The sequence below is a fragment of the Harpegnathos saltator genome, unplaced genomic scaffold, assembly GCF_003227715.2.
Source record: "Harpegnathos saltator strain DR-91 unplaced genomic scaffold, Hsal_v8.6 scaffold425, whole genome shotgun sequence".
Taxonomy (NCBI): Eukaryota; Metazoa; Arthropoda; class Insecta; order Hymenoptera; family Formicidae; genus Harpegnathos; species Harpegnathos saltator.
In genome coordinates this window covers 525,409-548,718 of record NW_020230234.1, presented here as the reverse complement: position 1 = coordinate 548,718, position 23,310 = coordinate 525,409, and the positions used below count along the sequence as shown (strand labels likewise).

The following is a 23,310-nucleotide window of genomic DNA, read 5'->3' as shown; positions in this document are numbered from 1 at the left end:
TTCTGATTTGAATTTCTAGCGTCAAATTCGTCGAAATTATATCAGGGCTTCCCGAAAAATTCTTCTCGTTTCTATTATAAAACTTTGCACGAAAATAATAAAATAAGTTCGATCTTGGTCTTCTCGATGAAGGTTGATGCACACAATAAAGAAATGTCGTTAACTAACCTGGAATTTAAATTAATTCTGGATTAAAATGAAGAACCCGTACTGTAACCACGGAAATTAAAGGCATTGAAATACGAAAAGACATCCTTTCCGCTATCTCTAATATTTACCTGTACCCACGGTTCAACATGTCGTCGCTTCTTCCGGAGAATGCCGCCTCTCCCAGAGTATACAAACTTAAAGTGATATCAGTTGCTCATTAATTAATTAATTCTCAGGTTCGCACGTTACGTGTTACATTTGCTGCCACGAGCAGAACGCCCTTATTGCGACTCTCAGACCGAGATAACGCCGGCCGGGATTTTCAGGTGAGACGGAGAGTTCGCGGACTCAGTCGGTCGTGAGAGTGCAATCCCGTGTCATCGGGTGTGTGTGTGTGTGTGTGTGGTGTCACGTGAGCCTGCCATTATCAAAAAGCCGCGGCCGATGAATTCGCTCGACGCACGGGGAATCGCCGTCGGCTCTTCCCGCGGGAAGAGACGCGACCGTCTCTCCTCCTCGGGATTCGGGTCGACTTCTCGCGCGCGCGTTCGGCCGTGCACTCGGTGACGAAACCGACACGGTCTCTGCCCTGGGCCGCGGTGATGGTGTAGTACAAGCGGTGCCAAGAATAAAGGAGAGACACGTGGCATGGCATCCCGCCGGCTCGCCAACGGCATCGCCAGCGAGAGCGAATTGCAGAAGGAAGCGGACAGTCTTAAAGCGTGAACGTTAAGCGAGTTCTCCTCGGCGTATCGCGGTATCGCTTCAGTCGCGCGTAAGCGAGCGAGCGTAGCACGTGTTCGACGAACCGACGACCACGGCGATCGACGACGCCATCCATGGGTTACCAGTACCCGAGTTTCTCTCTGTGGATAAGCTGAAACCGAATCGACTGCGACGAGGTATGCGACAAAGTGCGCGCGCGCGCGCGCCCGGGTCGATTTTATTAATATGCATTTTTTTTAATGTGCATTTTTTTCCGTTTTCTGCGAATACGGAGAAAACGTCGCGTCGCGTCGCGTGTCCTCGAGCGCTCGCCGACGCGACGCGGCCGTTCTCGCAGGCCTTCACGCTCGACCTTCCCTCGACGTCCTGTACGCCGCGGAATCGATAATTCGTGATTTGCAATCGATTTGCCATCCGGCGGTCTACTCTCGCGATCGGAAAGAGTGCGAAAAGCCGTACGCGCTCGCGTTCGCCTTGCTGCTCGCCTTGGGGTCGCCTTGGGGCTCGCCTTCGAGTGGACCTCGACGAGAGCGCCGACGTGAGCGAAATTTTGATGGGCGAACGCAGCAGTCGGTGAAAAATGAATTCTGACGCGTAATGCTGACGCGTGCAAATTTCGCGGAGGACACGGCGCTGCGTCAAAGTTAGGGAACAACAAAGCTGTTGAATTCGCACACGCAGCTTGTGAGCTCTCCTCATCGGCGGACAGCATTGCGGCGCGACGCTCTCAGAGGCGAGGTTTTCAGCCAGGAGAATGCCGAGGTCGCGATAGTTTTTCGGTCCTAAAGCGACCAAACCTGGTCAGTGACATCACGTGGATTTTGCGCGCTCAGGCCCGTAACTATGCGTTGGCGTCGGCGTCGGTCTATATCTATCTGATCGCTGTTGATTTTGGCGAGTCGCGGGAGACGCCGATTTTTGCGGGCCGGCCAGCAACTCGATCGCGTCCGCGGCGCCGTTTCCTCCTACGTGCGGCGCGCGACAATTTTCGTGTGTTGCCCCCGAAGCGAAAACAGAATCGCGCCGATGTGTGTGTGTGTGTGTGTGTGTGTGTGTGTGTGTGTGTGTATTTGCGGGAGCGACGCGCGTTTGCGAAATTCACGCGCGTCGCTTTGTATAAACTGCCGTGTTTTGATACAAACAAACACACGATATAGAAAGCTGGAAAACATGATAAGAGGCGCGGGTTTAACGGGCGACATTTGACAAAACTCGGAACAATCAACTCGCGCACGCCGAGAGTTTATCTATCGGTATAGCGCGTGTACGCCGTGTTATCAGCGAGCAGGTTCGTGACACGTTATCTTGACAGTTCGTGACATTACATCATAAAATTCGAGTGCGAGGATTGCCTTATCCCGCCGGTGTGTCACAGGGGGGATTTGCAGGACTTTCGTTTTGTTTGCGAGATTGTCGGAAATCGGAGCTCTCGTGCCTGAGTTAGAAATCACCACGGGGAAATTATTCACTCTCGCCCCGGGTCGGCTCTCCTCGCCGTCTACGGTTCTTATCGCCTCGCGTCTCGTCTCGGCGAGGTTTTCGCGTGTTTTATGCCTGCCGGCGGCAATGCGTTTCGGCAAAGTTACGATCGACTCGTTTGTCGATCTCAAGTATGCGCGACTCGCGCGGCTCGCCGAGAGAAGCGCGCGTTACATCTCACGATAATATTTGCCCTACCTCGTTTTTATGCAGATAAGTTTTTTGCGCGTGCACAAACACAGTGGCGACGAGAGCGGCTGAGGCAGCAGGAAGAGACGCAAGATTCCTTCCTGTCCGCGAAACGTCCTCCTCGTCTCTCCCCTCTGACGTGTTCCGCCGCGCGAGTTCCCGGTCGGAATCGTAACGTCGATTCGACATTGATTCGACGTTGGAATGGCCGATGAACCGTTGAATCAACGTTAACGCAAGTCTCATCGACGTCGAGTCAACGTTGCGGTTTTCCGCGCCCATCGAAGGAACAACGCATTAGGTCCTATAGGTCCGTCGAAATAATATTGTTTACCGGCCCGATGTATAAAAGCGCATTTTTCGTTTGCATCTCGCGAGCCGAGGCTCGGCGCTCGCCAATTGCACATTTCGCGTGAAAGTCAAGAATTCCACGCTGGTGGAAGGCGAAGGAAGTTGTCCTTTGGCGCGCGAGAGGTACCGGCTCTCGGGGACATCATACGCCTATCACGTGATACAATTACAAACTCTGCCGTTCATTATGGCTCTGTGGATGTCGATACACGAGGAAAAAGTAAGTTTCCTCGTACGCACGAGCGCCGGTCTCTCAAGGATAGCGCGAATGCCGTACGCGCCGCCGCGTCGCTCCGTTTCGTCGCTCCCGGCGAATAATGAGAATCAGGAACAATGAAGGAAATTTCCACCGAACGGCAGGATTCGGGCACGTTTCCGCGTTCTCGCTGCTCTACCCGCGGGGAACAGCGCGAAGAAACGCATTTCTCTCTCTCTCTCTCTCTCTCTCTCTCTCTCTCTCTCTCTCTCTCTCTCGTCTATTTATACTTGCACAAGCGTGCATTCGATAGCGACTATCGCCCGCGCTGTCGAACCTGCACTTTCGCATGTATCTCGCGATTCAGATAACGATAACGAAGTATACGGAGGATGTCGGTTTATCGTATGATGACACTGCGCCATGATTACTGTGTATGCACATGTTGCCGCGGTTTTGTCGTCAGCTCGTCCTTTATGCGCGGAGTGTCTCGAAAACGGCGCGCATTATCGTGGAGATGCGGCATGAGTCGAGTTTAGCCCTTTAACGCCTACTGGTAACTATAATTACCAGAAACGCATTTAAGAATCCATGACCTAGTCAAAAAAGGAGATATTTTCGTTTTCTTTGCACCTGCACTGTAAAGGTGAATTCTTCTTCTAAAAAATGGTATATAGATTGTATGTAGATTCGGTTTAGTCTGTTTTCAGCTCAGTTTTAATGATAACACGTTTTGTCAACTTCCAAGTAGGCATAGTTAGCATTGTTACTGACATCTAGAAGTGCACTGTAAATGAATAGATTGGTATCTGTTATAATTTTATACATTTGGAAGCTTTCTCAAATGCAAAATGTGAAATTAAAAGAATACAGAAATTCAAAATGGTGAATCCAATATGATGGACACGAAAATCAAGAAATCACGCTATTTTCGTGAAACCTGGTGATCTACAGTTTTTTATGCGGCGAAAAATGAAGGGACGATTGACTATCTAAATGGTGATCTATATAAGATATTCTTCTGAAATAGTAAGCTTGACGCTCTGAATGATAAACTTCACTCACAAATATAGTAAAGTTTCAGCTCAAAAATGTCAAGCTGACTATCAGATCGTATAGATTACCCTTTATTTTTCTCTATATAGGTTGTTCATTTCATATATGCTTTTAGGATCTAAGTCATATTTACCAATAAACAAAAAACGAACGATAAAAAAATCAAACTAACGAAATCAACAAACGAAAAGCGGAAACTTCATGTACTCATTTATTATATTCCATTCCGGGTAAATAAAGATCAAGTTCTGAATATGAGTTTTATGCTTCGAGGAATTTTTTCAACCATTAGGTATGATAAATTATTAAAACTAAAAAAAAAATTTTACCGATCAGACATATTTTTCGCTTCTAGGAATAGTTTCTGCTTGGAAAGGTAGTTTTTCGTAGATATAAAATTCTGATATTTTTTTTGGTTATCACTATTTATAGTCTCAGTTCAAAAAAACTCAAATTTTATTCTTAAGACACCTATAAAAATGTCGGGCGTTAAAGAGTTAAAAAAAACGTCCGCCATTTTTCAACGTCGGCGCAGCGACGTGTCGCAAGGACGCGCAAGAAGTCACGAAGGTAACGCGATTTTTTTTGTGCATCGGCTCTCCGAAAGCGAAATGTCCTCAGAATATTTCGGTCCGTAAAAAAAAGAGAAGAAAAAAGAAATAAGGAGAAGAGAAACGAACGCTCGAGTGTCGGAAGCCGCAGTTCTGACGTGACGCAAAAATGGCGCAAAAATTTCACTCAGCACATCCGACTTCCCCGCGAAATTTCTTTTCCATGATAAAAAAATCTCTGTTCGTGCAGATGGACGAAAATTCGTTGACGGGAAACGACGTCTCTGTCGACGTGACCGGAAAAAATTCTTCTGAACATTCAGCCGCATTGAAATTTCATCGGGATAACTGAGAACAATTGACTGATGAGAAACTTCCATGCGACGCGGGAATCTCTTTTTGTGAATTAAATTTTGCAATTTGCGATTAAATTTTCGTTTGCTCTCCGTTCTCCCCGGACACTCGAAAAATTGAGTTACGTTAACGGAGTTATCATCTTCGCGCGCGCGCGTGTTTACATTTTCATATGTCGTTTTAATTAATTACCATATTGCTTAATTGAACTCAAATGAATTCGATTACACTCGCTTACTACGGCTCCGATATCGCATTTTTTAATTGCCCGCGTTCGATAAATCGCGACGAGCGTCGGCCGACGGGAAAGCGATTAAATTTTTCTTCCATCTGCGCGCTCTTTCTCAAAATTATCTCTCCCCCCTCGCTCCCCCGCCGTTCCTCGATCGTTTGCGAAAACAGGAATGTCGCGGGCATTATTGGCGCTTTGACGCAATTGTGCCTTGCGTCTGATAAAAGTACACGTGACCGGCTCGAGAAGCAGCGGACACGCTTCTATTTTGGTGGTGTCGCCGGCAGAGCGGTGACACTGCCAAAAGTGAATCGGTGTCGGTCAAAGCAGACGCTGCACTTCTTCGTGAAACACGTGACAGTGACTTCGACGGCTGCCTTGGAGAGCTCCAACGGCTTTTGCTTGGTGCCGTTCGCGTCGGTATCAGGATCGCGCCGAACGATTGTGAGTCTCCCCTGTGACGACTGTAATTAACGTGAATTAACGAAAAATTGCCGGCAAGTTCGAGCGTACGTCAAAGAAAAATAGTATTCACTAAAATCCCTAAAATTGAAGTTACATTTTCGGCCACAACTCGCTGCTCTAACGAAAAAAAGAACAGCGGAAGCAGCGAAAATAGTAGCGATCGCATGCAAGGCTGTTGTTCGCAACATTGTAGTAGTAGCACGTGTTACTACGAGAATAGCTTTCTTGCAAAAACTAAATTTTTTTTTTTCGCAGTGCAGTCGGCGTATCGAGCCGAATGCAAATCTCGATCAGCTGATGTCTGTCGTCAAACGTGAACTTGACGTTGACTTCGTATCGCGACGACTTCGAGCGAGGCCGCGTGCCTGTTAAATGGCTATTGTCCGAATTCATATTTCGAGCGATTGAACGTTATCGTTCCGACGCTCGACGCTACTTTGCTTTGTTACGACCGAGACAGATCAGTCGGCGCTTACGACACGGCAAAGAGAAAGAAAGGAAATAGATTGCCGACGAGTCGCGAGAGAGCAATTACTGCGATTGCGTTAAGTCGATTAACTGGATAAACACGCGTTGTCATCGACATGCTTATCATGCGATTATGTACGATCGAGTTACGAGACAAATTTTCGATCGTCACGTGGCGGTCCCTTCGCGGCGTTGTCGCAATTGTTGCTTCCACGAAGTCGATCTTTCGATTTGGGGAACGAAATTACGCTTTTGTCGCCGGCCGGGCGTGTTTTGTAATTAAACGGACACGTTGATTTATCGTGCCGAACATTACGCGTGTGACGCAAATGTCATTCCTCGACGTATAATTTAATCTTTGTGGAAGCACTCGATGCATCGCACTGTTGCGATCTGTTGTCCGTCCCCGCGCGGCGCAATTGGAACCGCTAACGCATTACAAAATATTAACTGGCTCAAGTACACAATAAACACAGAGTCACAGTTCCGAGAAGAATAAACGGTCTATTAACTCTCAGAGAAATTGTGTTGCACGCGTCGTGGAGCGGTTTTTCTCCTCTCGCGGTCGCGCAGTTGAACCTTTTTCCTGCGCGCGCGAATCGCAGCTAGTTGATCGTGAAAAATCTTCGCGGAGAGGTGAATCATTCCGCGAACGCACGCAAAATCAAATCGGCCGTTTGGGTAATAATCGTGGAAATTTGTCGCATACGAACGCAGTAGCATCGCGACGTCTCGAAGATATCGTCTGGCTGAGGCGTCTGCATTATGCATTAAGTGGCTTTCGTGTGTATACACACGCGGTTGTGTGTGCGCGTGTACATACGGCTGTATTTTATCTTCTATCGCACTCACACACACTCGCAGCGCAATTTGCAGTCTACATTTGTGTCACTGCTTTGAGATATTTTTATCCACCTTTTTCTACAATTTTCTTCTTTTATGCACGCTAAATTATTATTAAATTATTATTATAAATTATTATTAATAGCCTAGTATTCGTAGTACGATTCTTCAATTTAATTTCGCGTGGCTACTGTGTGTGTGTGTGTGTGTGTATATGTATGCACTCGTTCGCATTTTCATTTGTGACGTATTTGAAAAATATTCGCAGCGCGACCTTTGCGATCCATCTTGTCGCTCTTGCGGTGAGAACTTTTATTTGCTCTCTAGAACTTCGCGGAGTTCTAAAGAGCAAATAAAAATGGAGTCTTACGTGACACTTTTGATCGCTAATTTTCTGTCTTTCGTGAGGCACGCTGCTCACACTAATTATCCGTTCAACTAACGATAAACTATCTCGAAGAATGGAACTTCAATCCGGTTCGAGGACGCGATCTGTTGACACGAGGAGCGATGATAGCCTCCGTACAAAAGCGCGTTATCTAACGCAGATGGCATTTTTTCCTACACTTTTGCGACGACATTCCAGCGGGCCGTTTCATTGTCAGTCGATAATGACGCGGCACAATCGTAATCGGCGAGAATTGACAGAATCGCGAGTTATTTCTGTCGGTATTGAATAACATTCGTTATGTAAGTTTCGCAACGGCGAAATAACGTCGGTGATATCTGTAAATTTTGCATTTTGCTTGCGCTTATCTTTTCTTGCTGGTACCTATCGTCCACAATAGCCGCGTAATTAAGGTTGCCTGCAACTAACTAGTACCGTCCGCGACCGATCGAGTGCTGTCTGATGACTGCGTTTTGCGATATATTTTACCTTGTGATTCCTTGAACAATCAGTTGATCAATAGCTGTCCGACCAATTACACATGGTAATCACAGGACGTTTGTACGTCGCGAGTGTCGAGTTGCGTTTTGCGTTTTGTTCCACCGACGCTCCTCGAAAGAACACATGATAAGATATATTTCGCGTCTCTCGCGATCGTAACCTGAAGGATATCTTGATTAGGTCATCCGTTTAAATCCACTAAAAGTAAGTGGCGCAGGAAGTGATTACCGCCGCGTTTTGCATGACAATTAATTTATAAGGTCGTCCCTTTTTATGCTACTCATGGAAGCGCCACCCGGCAAGATTGTGCTCTTCCGCGTTACGAAATTCATTCGCCCGATCTCTCCTGCTCGCCCACTCGGTGTTAATTTTGATATCTTGTTGTCACAATTCCAGACGGCATTCACGGCACGTCATCGAATGAGGTAACGAGAAAAGCGTCAAAATCAACACCGACAGTATCGTCGACATCTCCGCGATACCGATTTTCGTATATCGATCGAGTAAATCAAATAACTTCTTAAGACAGCGTGTATGCGCTGAACCTTCGTCGCCTCGCCCTTATCTTTCCATGTTATGTCATGTTCAGCTGGGGCGCGCGTTGAAGATTAGATATGACAAAGGTTTCTTCCACTTATGCTCTTAAAATTTCCCATGCTGAGACATGCGCGTCCTCTTATCGTAAGGACAGACGGAGTAGGAAAACTACCGCGAGCACGGTTTAATGGAAAGTTTTTATTGAATTACATAAAGCTCGTGCCGTAATCGCGTGCGAATCGGCGACGAACGGCGGAAAACTTGATTAAAGAGCGATATTCGGCCGAGAGTATTTCGATGATAAGGCTAATTCACTCGCCACGATTACGATCCGACAGCTGCGACATGTATTAAACGACCAAGTGGCAGGGAAGGAATGAAACAATAATCGCGATAGCTTGTGCAAAGTGCACGAGCGTGACAGTGTTGACAGGTTAGAGAATCGGGCTGCAGATAATCAGAATTGGGAAGTAACTCGTTACTTGTAACGAAGTTACAGTTACAGTTATTTCTTTTTCTTTTGCGCCTTTAACTATAACTTAACTTCGTTCCGTTTTTTCCATCTATAACTGTAACTTAACTTAGTCACATTTGTTTGATAATTAGTAGCTAATTTAATAGTTGCTTTAATAGTTATTTTGTATGTTTGAAACTTAAGTTTCTGGCAGATCAGCACGATAATGTGACGCTTGATATCCGATAAGCATACAATTATTCTAGTTGCATGTGGAAAACGCGCCACTGCGCCATCTATCTTTATCGTTTATTAGATATAAAACAAGAATAAAACGGCGCAATAAGAATAAAAGCACTGATAGTCTTCTCTCTGAATGCAACCTGTCTTTCAAAAAAATTGTACGCCTATTGGATATTTCTGTCACGCGTCGTCAATCCTTATTTGTTAACATAACTTGAGTTCAGCGTGAAGTGCGTTGCGTAGTTTCAATTGTATAAAAATTCAAGTGATAGATAAAATATCCCAATTTTCGGAAAAGGATTGTAAAATGCTACGGCCAGCATATGCAAAAATATTTGAGTTATAGTAAAAACTTGGAAACGAGAACAACTAGGCAAAATTTACGCTGGCAAAAAAATTATTTATGCAAGTAGAACTTCAACTGCAAATTTAAGAAAACATATGAGGGTAAGTCTTTATTTATAAAATATTAATACATTTTTTATTAAAAAATTTTATTTTTGATATTAAAGGGATCCTGGAGTCGCGTCGCTCTAGGATCCTCTTAAGAGCATGTTTAGTATTTTTAGTATTTATTATTTTCATCAAATTCATTCACCTTCTTATAATTGTTATTAATAGTCTTAAAGAATAAATATGAATTGCTAATGTAAATTAATGAGTCTAATTTGTAAAAATTATATGTAATATGAGGAATATAATAATCAACAAACTACTTTTATATAAAATTGAAGGAATTTACACAATTACGAAATTTGAAATAATAGCACAATTATTGTAAAAAAGTAACTGAAAAGTAACGACTCGTTATTTTCTAAATAACTATAACTATAATATGTTACTTTTGAAGATCGGTAACTTGTAACTGTAACTAGTTACTTTTTCAGCGAAAAAAGCTATAATTATAATTAAATAATTTTACAAAGTGACTTCCCCAACCCTGCAAATAATTTATATAATAACTTAATGATGTAGCAAGTATATCCAAGTTTTTATATAATTTTTATTTTACAATTGCTTTACATGTGCGCGAACGCGCTTCCTCCGTGTATTTATTTGTTACTTCAATGCGACGCTCTTTCTTTTCTTCCACCGCAAGATTAAATACGTTACACGCTACAACACGGTTTCATTAAGAAGCCAATCGGTCGAAAGACTACGTATAAAGCAACTCGCGTGCTCAATTGATGACGGTTTTGCTCTCGCACAACGGAGCCAATCGTTTTCATCCACTCGAAGGGCACCGTGCCGGCGTCTTTGAAAGTTTCTCCTTGTCGTCCTTCGTGTAATGATATTATTGCGATCTTAACGCGATTAATAACAGCTGGGGATTGAGCGGATATCCATCATTACGTTCATAAATGAGTCGAGACACAAACGATTAATAGAAAACTTTGTTGGAGGATACGCGTTGTTCCGCAAAATGACGCTCTGAAATTTGAGAAACGGGAAAACAATTTTCTGAAAAGTCACGAGTTGTTTCTCAATTTTCAAATTCCCGGATTCGGATTCTTCGGGACAAGGCGTGCCCACGGTTTCATCGAACACTTTGTTAATTATGAAAGTATATCTGATTGTTAAATTTATTAAATTAGTATATAAAAATATACTAAAAAAAAAAAGATATAAAAAGTTACAGTAAAAGTACAAAAGTGTCGATTGTGAAATGACACCAAAGTAAAAGTATTTAAGAGCGAGGCCCTCTTCGGCGCGCGTTTCGATGCTGTCGTGATTGCCCGGCGGACGAGGAAGACGACGTGTCGTCGGTGACGATGCTCTAAGCGCAAATATGCAGGATATGTCTCTTGAGCTCAGATTGATGTTTCGCGTGCTCTCGCTCGCCGAGCGATTATAGGTACTTCATTCATCTTGTCACGCGATGTGTCTGGTCTCGTTTGAACAAAAGACCCGACGTCGATGATGAACGCCGTGACGCCCAATAGCGCGCGTGTCATTACGAAACACGCGCGTCAGAGGGAACGGGAATAGTGCCGAGGGTGAGAATGAGAGAGTTTCGAATCTCTCGGGCATCGAGACGCGCGCGTCACACACGCGTATTTCGGTATGGGTCGCGACACGTTCGCCTTAATCGAGATGCGCCTCGACTGTCATCCTTGCAATATGTTACAGATGGAACTGAACAGCTGCCCGATCGCGACTTCGCCAAAGAATTCCGTCCACGGCGATGAGACCGCTTTCAAGCAGCCGCTCGGGTGAGTTTATCTCTCGGCGTGTAGATCAGCCGCCGATCGTTGTTCTGATAATTCGATGTGTATCAGGCATTGTTCGAATATTTTTATCTCATTCGAGTGTTTATTAATTCTTCGATCTCATTTAATCACGACTCGCTATTGAGACCCGGAATCTCGGTATGCCGTATCTCTTTCTTATCCTATCGTAATTGATAGAACCGCGCAAATTGGCAAGATAAAATCGCAAAATCGCATTTTTAAGATCACGATGAGATTGCCCGGTTGAAGAATGAATTCAATGCATAATAAAAGTTGTCGAGCACGGATTACTTTATAACGAGTGCGTCGCACAGTCTTGATCCTGCTTAAGTGCGCCACTGCGATTAATTACCTCGTTGTGGCATTTCGCACACGTGAGCGCGTGTGTATACACACGCGCTCGCGCGCGCGTGTGCGTGTGTGTGAGAGGGGGGAGGTATGTTGTTGTTTAACTTAATAACTCATTGAGTTATCTGATTATGCGGCTGATTGTAGACACAATCTACGTTACGCGACTTGCGATAAGCGACCTCAATAATAAGTTCTAGTGTTTTGGTAGCACTCGACCGATCATCATCATTGTTTATTGATTGAGCTGTAATTTTAATCGCTCGAGCTCCCTCCAGCTACCCGCGTCCCGATTTCGTTTCACCGATTCCTCCGATTTCTTCACTTCTGAAAAAATGATGAAACTTCGGACCGCGCGGTGTAAAGTCCCTTATAATGTGTTCGTGTTCGAGTAAAATATGTGCTAAAACCGGAAACGATCGATACATGTCACCGCGAATTCTCGCCTTGAATTTACAGACATCGGACTATTTTAAACAGCAGGACGTTGCCAAGAACGACGTATCGTTCCTATCGATACGATCGCTGCTTTGCTCTCGAGCTGCTGAAGGGATATACTCGTATCGTCCTTCGCCGTTAATTTCCTTCGTTCACACACGGCCGTGCTTATCGCAGCGCAATGTTAATTTGGTGGAAACTCAATTATCTCGCCTAACAATCGCCAAGAATGCACCTGCATATCCGGCGATTACTGCTATTTTACGCGAGATTACAATCGTGGAAATCGTCGTCATCATGGGGAATATCATTAAGTCATCGTTGTTTTAGTACCTATATGCTTTGACTTCAATATACAGCTCTAAATGGCAAAATGACAAAGTAGGTTACATTGCACGCAGTTATATCAAACTGTATGAAACTGGTTTCAGAAATGGCGGAACATACGGGGCCTTTCAGTCGAAGGACCCCATTTTGGCGATGGAGAAGGGCGACGGCTCCAAAGGCGGAGGGAGTAACGAGCACGGCATTACCGTACACCATCCCACCTCGTAAGTTAAATCAGCATCCCGTAAAAACAGAGCAACATTCTCACTGGTGACAAAATTATTTAGTGCAGAGCGCGCGCATGAAGCACTAGCGAGCGCGGCGTTCGCGGACAACGAAGAAACATTTAGAGCCGGTTTTTCAATAATGATTTGAACTTAGATCGAGATTTAAAGTCTGTTCAAAAGCATTAGACTGTTTTTCAATGGATAGATCAGAATAAAATGTAATTTAAAGTATAGTTTAACTAAACTGTGGATGATAACCGTTTAAACGTCATTTAATGGATTAATAAATGTCGTTACACACACACACACATACACACACACACACACACACACACACACACACACACACACACACAATATCTCTATTATTATAGTTAAAATCATATTGTTAAATATTTGTGAAGGTATAAAATATTTGTTACGATGTTTGACGAAGAATATTATGAAGAGAGTAGTGAAGACGAGGATATTTTAGAATATATAAAACATACCAACATGAGAAAAAATCATGTTTTAAAGCGAAGAGTAAATCATTTTGAAACTTGGGATGAAAAAAATTTCTTCAAAGATTTCGCTTATCCAAAGCTACAGTTCGTGTGTTAATAGAAAAAATTCAAGACACTGTTTAATTACCAACCGAATGGTATCAATATACATATGTCATATAAATTAAATGATACATGTAGAATATTTTTCAATTATATTAGTTTTAACTAATTAACTAGTTGTAAAATATGATGTTTACTAATATATGAATATTATATGAATAGTATAAAATTTATTTATATTGTATATTTTTTTAATTTTTTTCAGAAATCAAACTCTTTCAGTATATATTAAATGATATTATTAACATTAAGATTTTATACTAGTGGATTTTTTTTGATAAGCGGAGGAGATTTTGTTGGTGTTCATAAAAGTGCAGCAAGTAAAGTAATTAATAAAGTTTCAAGGGCAATAGCTCAACTTAGACCTGCAAATGTAAAATTTCTGAATACAGAAGATATTCAAAGCCTTCATGAAAAGTTTTACAATATTGCACGATTTCCATGTTATGTGAATGCCCTAGACTGCATTCATATTAGAATTGAATTTCTACATGTATAAAAGTGACCCGCACAGCGATGACTTGTCGTTGCCAACTTAAGAATAACAAAGGTTTATCTAAACTGTGTTTAGCATATGCTTGAAAAACACACAAGATATAAAACTAGTAGAGATGTGCGAACTATTCGAATTCGAATCCCTATGATTTAAATCCGAATAATTCGAATAGGAATCAAATACATTATCGTTTGTGTGATTCAGCTACAAAACGAGCCATCTGAGCCTGTATATTTGAACCCTTAACTTGTAATTAACTTAACTTATAATTAATAATTTAATTATAAATTACTTTAAATATTTAAATATATATTTTATTTTAAGATGATATTCCACAATATCAATATTCCCTTTCATATTAAAATCTTCCATTATTATTTGCAAGTTAAATAGTCATATTAAATTTTTTAATGATTCGATTCGATTTCACTTGATTCGATTCGAATTCGAGTGAAATTTCATAGATTCGATTTGATTTGAATTTGAATTTAAAAAATGAGATTCGATTCGATTCGATTCGACATAAAAATTCTTGATTCGCACATCTATAAAAATTAGGTTTCACGGATCAAGGAAGGATCAGATAATTTCTAGTTTAAAGCACGATTGAAAAACCAGCCCTTAATGTACACATGCCGTTTCGTAACGAGAGAACGATGTTGTATGCATTGAGCGAAAAGAAAGAAGAAAAACAAAAACAGGAAAATGATCACAAGAACGTGGATACTCAAATTCGAACGATGAGAAATATACAGCTGCTACTTTAAACAGTATCGTGAAACGTACAATTTGAACAGACGGAAGCGAGTAGTTGCCTCTCTCGCTATGATATCTTGATAAAACTATTAAATGATGTATTTCCGTTCCCGAGAACGTAACAATTTTTTCTCCGGGAAGGACCGCCTACTCGGCATTGGCGGTTTTTGCGGTCGCGCGTCGCAAAATATCCTTACACGATGTAAACGACATTTTCAAACTTCTGCTGAACGTTTTGGTGTTTATGTTTCTTCTTTTTCTTTTTCTTTTTCTTCTTCTTCTTCTTCTTCTTCTTCTTCTTCTTCTTCTTCTTCTCCTTCGTTTTCTTTCTTTGTCGTTGACGAGCGTAGTTTTGTAACGTCTGAAATTCCTCTTTGCATCTGATAATTCGCGTGTGCGCGCGCGCGCATACACATATGCTGACGCACCTTGCTATTTTTTCCGTAACACGGAATTTCGCGTCGAGCGATGAAAATAGAACGAATGCACTAATGGACGATTGGACTGCAGGTACCTGGAAACCATGATGCATCTGTTCAAGGGTAACGTCGGCTCGGGGATCTTCGCGTTAGGAGACGCTTTTAAGAACGCCGGGCTGCTGTTGGCACCTCCGCTTACGATCTTCCTCGGTATCATCTGCGTGCATGCCCAACATATCCTCGTATGTATATAATTTAGAATAATTAAAAAAAGAAAACAAATACGGAGGGAGCCTGACGATAACACATAAATCTCTCGTATAAATTAGAACAATAAAATTAAATAAAAAATTCTTCTACCATCTTGCGAACAACTGCGCAAAATTTTGAGTTATTACTTGAAGAAGATCGGCGAATGATTATGCACGATGAGCTATATTGCGATTCTCGCCGTCGTGTGCGCTTGCAGATTATTAAACTGAACAAAAAATACCATTTTGCACAAAACTATATAAATATTTAGTTACTATTATTATTTAGCTATTTCATTAATAAATCAGAAAGATTGATGGATGTTTACGTGCGATGTGCACCCCAATGTTCTTTAATGAATAATAATTTATATTAATAAATAAAAATCTACATTATTATTTGCAAAGTGATGTAGAACTTTTTGGTTTAGTTTGACCTAATTTACACACACACACACGACAGATTTACATGCGTCGTCAGACACCCTGTGTATGGATGTATATATGTGTGTGTATATATTGTACATGTAAAGTGAAGTAATAAATATTATTTTACCATTTTGAAATCTTGGAAATATAAGAGTAGAAGACTAATTAATTTATTAGAAGTTGTAAAAATAGTCATCTTATGGCGATAAGATCTCTTTTTGTGCTCTCCATCGAAGGAAATTCAATAGCGAGATATTCAGAGTGCTAGTAGTCATTGTCTCATCATTGCCTCGTGCGTGCACTTATCAATTTGCTTCCGGTTTGTCATATAAAATCTAATTCACCAGACACACTGAGTCATCAAGATGAAATAAAAGACGGGATCTTTTTTCCTTTGTGTCTCATGGGCTTTACGGCGATTGTCCTGTCGCGTTTCGTTGTATTATCTTGCACTCTTTGTTTGCACTCTATTATCTCTCTTCGCTCATTCTCAGTACCCTTATTGTCCGACATTAAGTCATCTGTTAATTGCCGCAACTCTCCTTGGGATTCGCCATGCTGATCGTAACCGAGCAGCGATTCACTCGAGGAAGAATTTAGCGGAATATATCATCGACTATTTATCGCCGCCAATTGAGTTAGCACGCGCCAAGTAGAATTCCGGAATTCTCAGAGTTAGCCAAGTTTGAGCATGCAACGCGCAAAGTATTAACGCTGACGGGATGCTCGCTCTTTCAGATCAAATGCAACGAGGAGGTGACACGTCGCGTCGGCGACGGCGGCGACGCGAGCGGATTCGCCGGCACCGTGGAAATGTGTTTCGCCACTGGACCCCTCGGCCTCCGTAAATATTCGTCTATGATGAGGTACGTAATGAGCAAGAGAGCGAGATTCAACAGCGAAATAACAAAGAAACATCATTTCATGCTCGTTTCAGTCCTTCGCCCACTTGTACTTGAGAGTAATTGAAGCGAATGGGCCACTTTTTAGGAGCGTATTCTCGTCTTAGGGATGAGGAAGGAAAATTCTCATATTTTAACGCTTTAAAACTATCGACAATTAGCGTGAGTTGTTTTTGTCAAAGCGGTCGAAGTGACGGGTTTCTGAAAAAGATTTTTTCAAACTTTACGCAAGGACAAAAAATTTGTTTGTTTATTCTTTCTAATCTTATTCGATCGGTCAATCAGTTCGTTAAAAAAAAGAAAGTAAGATTCATCGTTGTGCGAAAATTTGAGTAATTTCGATGAGAAATTATATATCATCGTAAGTTTCGACCCTTGGATGGTTCTATTTTTAAGACGAGTGGAACACGCTCTCGTTAAAATCGGCCGTCTGTTTCATTTATATCCTGTACAAACGCTCCTTAATAGATGCTGTTTACGCGCGCGCGAATCCAGTTTGAATTATATTTTATTTTACTCATGATTTTTTGCACATTAGCGCGTCGCCATTTATGTTGCCGTCTCTTGTGGTTTTGTTGCAGAAAGTTGGTTAATGTGTTTTTGTGCGTCACGCAACTCGGATTCTGCTGCGTGTATTTCGTTTTCATTTCCACAAATATGAAGCAGGTGAGATATCTCCTTCTAGCTTGTTCCACGGCGTCTTCTTTCTTTTGCGGCGTCTGCGTTGCCTTTAGCGCCTGTCGTTTATTCGTCGCACGGAACGAAGATAAATTATTACATCTATCTTTAACTGTTGAGGTCACAAGTGAATAAGTGTTAATCGTTCGTACGATCTTCCTTTCGATCGCAACGAGTATGACAACAAGTATGAGTAACAGATCGCTAAAAGTTGCTTGCACGAATAACATCCGCATTTAACAAAAATAACAACAACAATAATAACACTTTTATTGGACATAGCAGCAGGCGTCACATACATGTCGTGTATGTAATATATGTACAATAGCAAAAACTGGATACGATCAGAAGGAGAGACCGATAGTATTGTGGCTGCGCTATATTACTGCGTCTTTGATTTACTTATTTGATTTATAGTCGATAATAATAGTTTCTTATTGGAAAAGATACGTATTGAAGTATTTCACACAGTTAGTTTAATAGATAAGAATCTTTTAAGGAAGAAAACCTCGTTGTCAATATCGATGGTGAAGTGTCTGGTTTTTTCCAGGTGTTGGACGTGCATGGAATTAATATGGACGTTCATCAGCACATGGCAGTCGTTTTGATCCCCATACTGCTTAGCACCTGGATCAGAAATCTTAAGTACCTAGTGCCGCTGTCTTCGGTGGCGAATTTCCTCGTGATGTCGGGTTATATCGCTACCATGTACATCATGAGCCACAATGTGCCGTCTATAAATGAGAGAAGATACGTCTCAGACTGGCATGAAATACCTCTGTTCTTTGGTACTGTGATATATTCCTTCGAAGGTATTACTCTAGTGAGTACAGAGACATATACATTCTATCCCAAAATTAATATATTAATATCTGAATCCAGTTGATACATATACAGGGACTTATACTATACTAGACTATACAGGGGATACATGTCTGGGATCTTTTGAAAATGAAAAATTGTGAAGACTAACCAGATCAAACTGAGAAGAGAAGTCATTGTCATTTGGCAAAAATCGCAATAGTTATTAAGCTATTAATGATTGAAAAGGCTCTTCTAATTGATAACTTGAATATTTGTCTACTTATTTGTAAAATGGTAAAGGACTTTTTTATTCAAAATAACCTGATCTACAATTATATGACGATAGATATGAGTATATTGAACTTTGAATCCTGAATCTTGAATCTGTCGCTAGGCACAACAGACGTCATATAATTGTATAGATTAGGTCATTCTGAACAAACAAGTCCTTCACCATTTTGCGCATAAGTATGCAAATTTTCAAGTTATCAATGAAAAGAGTCTCTATACGTGATGATTTTCAATTATTAATAACTATTGAGATTTTTGCAAAATAGTACTTGACTTTTCTTCTCAGTTTGATCTGATTAAGCTTCACAATTTTTCGTTTCCAAAAGATCCCGAACATCCTATATACACACACACACACACACACACACACACATATATATACATGTTTCTAATAATGCGGGTTCATTTGCAGGTACTGCCACTGAAGAATGAAATGAAGAAACCTAGCAATTTTAACAAGCCATTAGGCGTTCTAAACGTCGGTATGGTGATAGTCGGCTCTATGTTCGTCGCGATAGGTTTCCTGTCTTACTTGAAATACGGTGACGAGGTCGCCGGTTCCGTCACGCTTAATCTCGATCCGACCAAGATGTAAGTAAATGCAATTGAATCTATATTGCTGCAGTAAGAAGAGTTTGCGGAGATAAAGTTCACCATTGTGTCTACAGGCGAATATCGCTATATTGATTCGACGACCGATTATTTTAGAGCCAATGCATAATGCATAATAATGTCAGTAGAATTTGATCATGATCAAATTGCGATATTAAGATTAAATAATGATAACAAAACCGTTGTAATATACTTTTCTCTTGTATTCCAAGGGTGGACGGGAAAGTCGTCTACGGCCACTCAAGGTTTATACATGAACATTTTCTAGAATTGCTGTGACTGATAGAAATTAGCTAGGATAGAGCTTAATTATGCGAGTTTGATCGAGTAGTAAATAACTTCCAACGAAGATGGCAAAATTTTCTTTTTCTAATATCCGCAGCGTGAAAAATAAAAAGATGAGAGAGAAGGAAAGTTATTTGCTATTCGCTGCAACGCATTATTAGAGATCACGAAAGTGAACTCGGCGGAGATTTTGCGCATGTTTTCACCCGCCCGCGCATGCGTCCTTTTTCTTTCTTTTTCTTTTTTTTTATCAATTACAGAATGTGGGAGAACTTTTAATTGACTTTAACTTTTTTTTCTACCTGCCTACCTATGCCAGTTCACCCATAATTTTCTGTAGTCATGTCAGAACGAATGTGACGAAGGATTTTTGCATCAACGATTTTCGGATTTTCTTGCAGTTTATCGCAGTGCATCAAGACCGCCATCTCTCTGAGCATATTGCTCACGTACGCGCTGCAATTTTATGTTCCGATCGCGATAATGTGGCCCGGCATCGTCAAACAATTCGGTCCTTTCAAGTGGCCGGTGTTCGCGGAAATCGTTTTCCGTTCCGCCATGTGCCTTGTCACGTGTAAGTATCGTGAAGGCTTATCAAGTCATTACTGTTATTATGTCGTTCACATATTTTATACGTATATATTAGTGGCAAGTTTCTATCTCGGCTCAATAACATATTGATATTTCAGTTATCCTGGCGGAGGCGATACCAGAACTGGGTCTCTTCATATCTCTGGTCGGCGCAGTCAGCAGCACCGCGCTCGCCCTCATATTCCCACCGATTATCGAGATAGTCGTTTGTTGGCACAACGCTAATCTCGGTGTATTTACGGTCGCGAAGGACTTGACGATAATACTAATCGGCGTATTAGGCTTCGCCACAGGAACATATGAAAGCGTGACGTCGATCATCAAGGCATTCAGCAAGTGAACGTCTTATCCGGACGGTATTATATTTTAATAAATAAGGGACACCGCGATCGCGGATCGCGCAAGAGGGCAAAAGTTAGACTTTGTAATACTTTACTAATTTATATCATATTTATCGTCGAGAGGATATTATATTTACCAAACAAAGAAAGAAGATTATATATTATTATATAAAATCGTTTGTAATTATATATAAATTATATATAGTTGTATATAAATTATATATAATTATATATGTGTGACTCCTTTATATATAAATTGTGTCTCTGTGTTGTCACGTATGTAATTATACAGAATTAGATATGTCCACGCTGGAAGAAACTGTTAAGTTGTTTAGCTGCTAAACAAAGGAAAAATGATCAATTTTAATTGTACATCTACATCACGAGCCGCTATGATCGATAAATCATTTTTATGATCGATAGATCGATTTTAATTGCATTTATACAACAGCATCTTTTCCGTGTGAATAATTTTTCCAAATAGAATCTTTTCTGTGTGTATATAATTATGTGTGATTATATATGGCTAAATAGAGATAGAATTCATATATAATCATATATAATTATTTTTTTTATCAGATTAATGTTTATAAACAACAACATAAACAACAAAATAAACAAACGATTAGAAATGAGCTAAATAATTCCCAACTAACTAGGACGAAATTCCTTCAAATGATTAGCCAATTAAAATAAATTCAATTGATATGCAATAAAATAATTTCTAATGATGAGGAAAAGGATGAGACACAAAATATATGGGGAACGGGAGAAAAGGAGATTAATTTTAATTATGCTCCTCTCGATGATGATTATCTGGTTGACAACCACATGCTTGACTCTTAACACTTTTGAAATATAAGTTTATAGTTGCTTTCGCTTATTCTGATCGCTCCATTTAGCGCTAAAAATGCAACCCGCTTTGTAAACTTTTTACATGTTTTACATGCGATATGAATAAACCGTGGCATCATTGTTGCCATGTTTAATAGTAAATATGACGTTCGGAATATAGCTCGGTTTTACTTGTAAAGGTGCGCGGGTTTAATATACCATGACATCTACAATATTTTCCGCGTGAATCAAAAGAGAAAAAGAGAAAAACCAAGAAATTATTCCTGTCACTTCGCACTTTCAAATCGTATGCGATTGTAGGTGTCGACAGATCCTAAGAAGACACGATCGAAATGTTAGCTGTTCTATGATGATATAATTTATGTGTGATACCAATAGTCGTAGCGATAAGGCGTAACGCAGGTTGTGGACGCAGTGTGATTGTTACCGATATCGAGTTGATATTAATAGTAAGTCTCTCGGGCAGCGTAAACACGCTCACGCGCTCGAAACAGATTCTGCAAGATATTTTGTGTTGTTCGAGTGCGTCATGCTTTATTTATGTGTTTAATAAGTCTTGTTACGTAAGTGGGAAAAGGTAAACGCGTTTTAGCTTTTATGCGTGATAATAACTCAAGGTACAATACATAGTATGTACATAAAGTAAAGGAGGAAAGAGGAAGAACAAAAATAAAAATGAAACAAGAGAACGCATCGATACTTTCTGTAATTATACAATACGCAGTTTCTGTAGTGGCGACGTGACTAAAAAGATAGGAACTGTAGTCTTGATGTAGTATTCGTCATTCTTGCGTTAGAACGATTAGCGAATTCTATGTCTTTCTATTCTAATTTCTCGGGAGCAGAATATGGGTTGTTAAGTAGTCAGATTAGTCTAACGCGATAACGATTGATTGATTGTGACTTGTGAATTAACGAACGTAGATCACGATACCGAAAAGTGTTTGAACACTAATCGCTATTAAAAACTGTATTGAAAATTGTCGATGATGAAAATGGTATTGGAAATTGCGCGTTGCGCTCACAAGGATAACCACGTGTTCAGAGCATATTATTAACGAATAATAAAGCACTTTGCAATTCTTTTTATTTGTGACGCTTATAAGTCGAAGGACAATGACTCGTTTCGCTTAAGCGGTTTTGTTTTTACTTTCAACGAATTATAGTAACCAATTGATTTACGTCAAAACAATTTTCGAAGACTCCATCAGCTACATTTTACTCGGAGGAAAATGTAAATTTATGCAATTGTAAATTGTTCCGTACAATTGTCGTGAACTACAATGTTGTTTTTCGAAAGACACTTCTCTTAATCACGTTAACAATCTTTTTAACATCCTTCATATGGGTACTATATTAATATATGATTATTATATTATATGTATGATTTTATATATATATATATATATATATATGCATACACACACACACACACATACACGCACGTCTGAATATATTATACTTTGGCATATATTATATTATATTTAAATTATATAATATTTGTTAGTAGTGTGAGTCTGATATTTTCTGTCACCAAGTATACACGTGTATTAAACATCTTAACAAATTAACAAAAATTAACAAAAAAGTTTTACAAATTTTGTGACAAGGCTTTAGACTCATACTATATAAACGTTGTCCATAAAATGAATAATTGATGAACCGTCAAATTTTAGGTCGCTTGGACATATTAGTATTTGACTGATAGTTGAAGTGACACGTGTACACGAGTAATAACCGAGAATATTCGCGTGTAATAATTATTCGATGGATATTGACGTTGCACTGATTGTGCTACAGCGACTATTAATTGTAATTGTATGTTTTATTTATTTACATGTGTCCAGGGTTAGTTTCATTCATATTGATTGTAATTAGAATCAGAGGGAAGAAAGATGATGAAAAGATGATTAAATTAAACAGCTACTGAGAACAAAAGAATTGATGAAACTAGCTCTTACAGCGTAATCGATATTTATAAAAGGAAATAGGAATAAGAAGTGAGCAATTTTTGATTGTATGTTCTACCGTAGATTAACACGCTTTATTGTTACATTTTTTTATATATCTAGCGACACTTTATGATAAGAAACAAAAAGAAAACTGCAAACACAGCATCTTGAGAAAGAAATTAATCATTGACTATGTACAATTTCGTTACCCAAAATTATTAACCGACGTATATTATACAGCATTTTTGCAGATTCGCAGAAACGAGGATTATCCGCGAATTTCAAA

General features: G+C 40.4%; 1 protein-coding gene across 4 annotated transcripts; it reads left to right on the top strand.

Moving 5' to 3' along the window:
* Nucleotides 1-860: 860 nt before the first annotated feature.
* Nucleotides 861-21,823, top strand: LOC105184816 (proton-coupled amino acid transporter 2). Of its 4 annotated transcripts, none has more exons than XM_011143869.3 (11): nt 861-1,052; nt 11,314-11,396; nt 12,632-12,751; nt 15,125-15,275; nt 16,452-16,579; nt 17,197-17,281; nt 17,844-18,116; nt 18,801-18,979; nt 19,213-19,245; nt 19,687-19,859; nt 19,975-20,216. In XM_011143869.3, exons 2-11 carry the CDS (start codon nt 11,314-11,316, stop codon nt 20,214-20,216), a joined length of 1,467 nt encoding a protein of 488 aa, XP_011142171.1. In that variant the 5' UTR covers nt 861-1,052. The 4 variants fall into 4 exon arrangements, with proteins under 4 accessions (XP_011142171.1, XP_011142215.2, XP_019697664.1 ...); XM_011143913.3 differs by lacking the exon at nt 861-1,052 and adding an exon at nt 4,592-5,728 and having other exon boundaries at nt 19,975-21,823; XM_019842111.2 differs by lacking the exon at nt 861-1,052 and adding an exon at nt 9,608-9,630.
* The last annotated feature ends 1,487 nt before the right edge of the window (nt 21,824-23,310 follow it).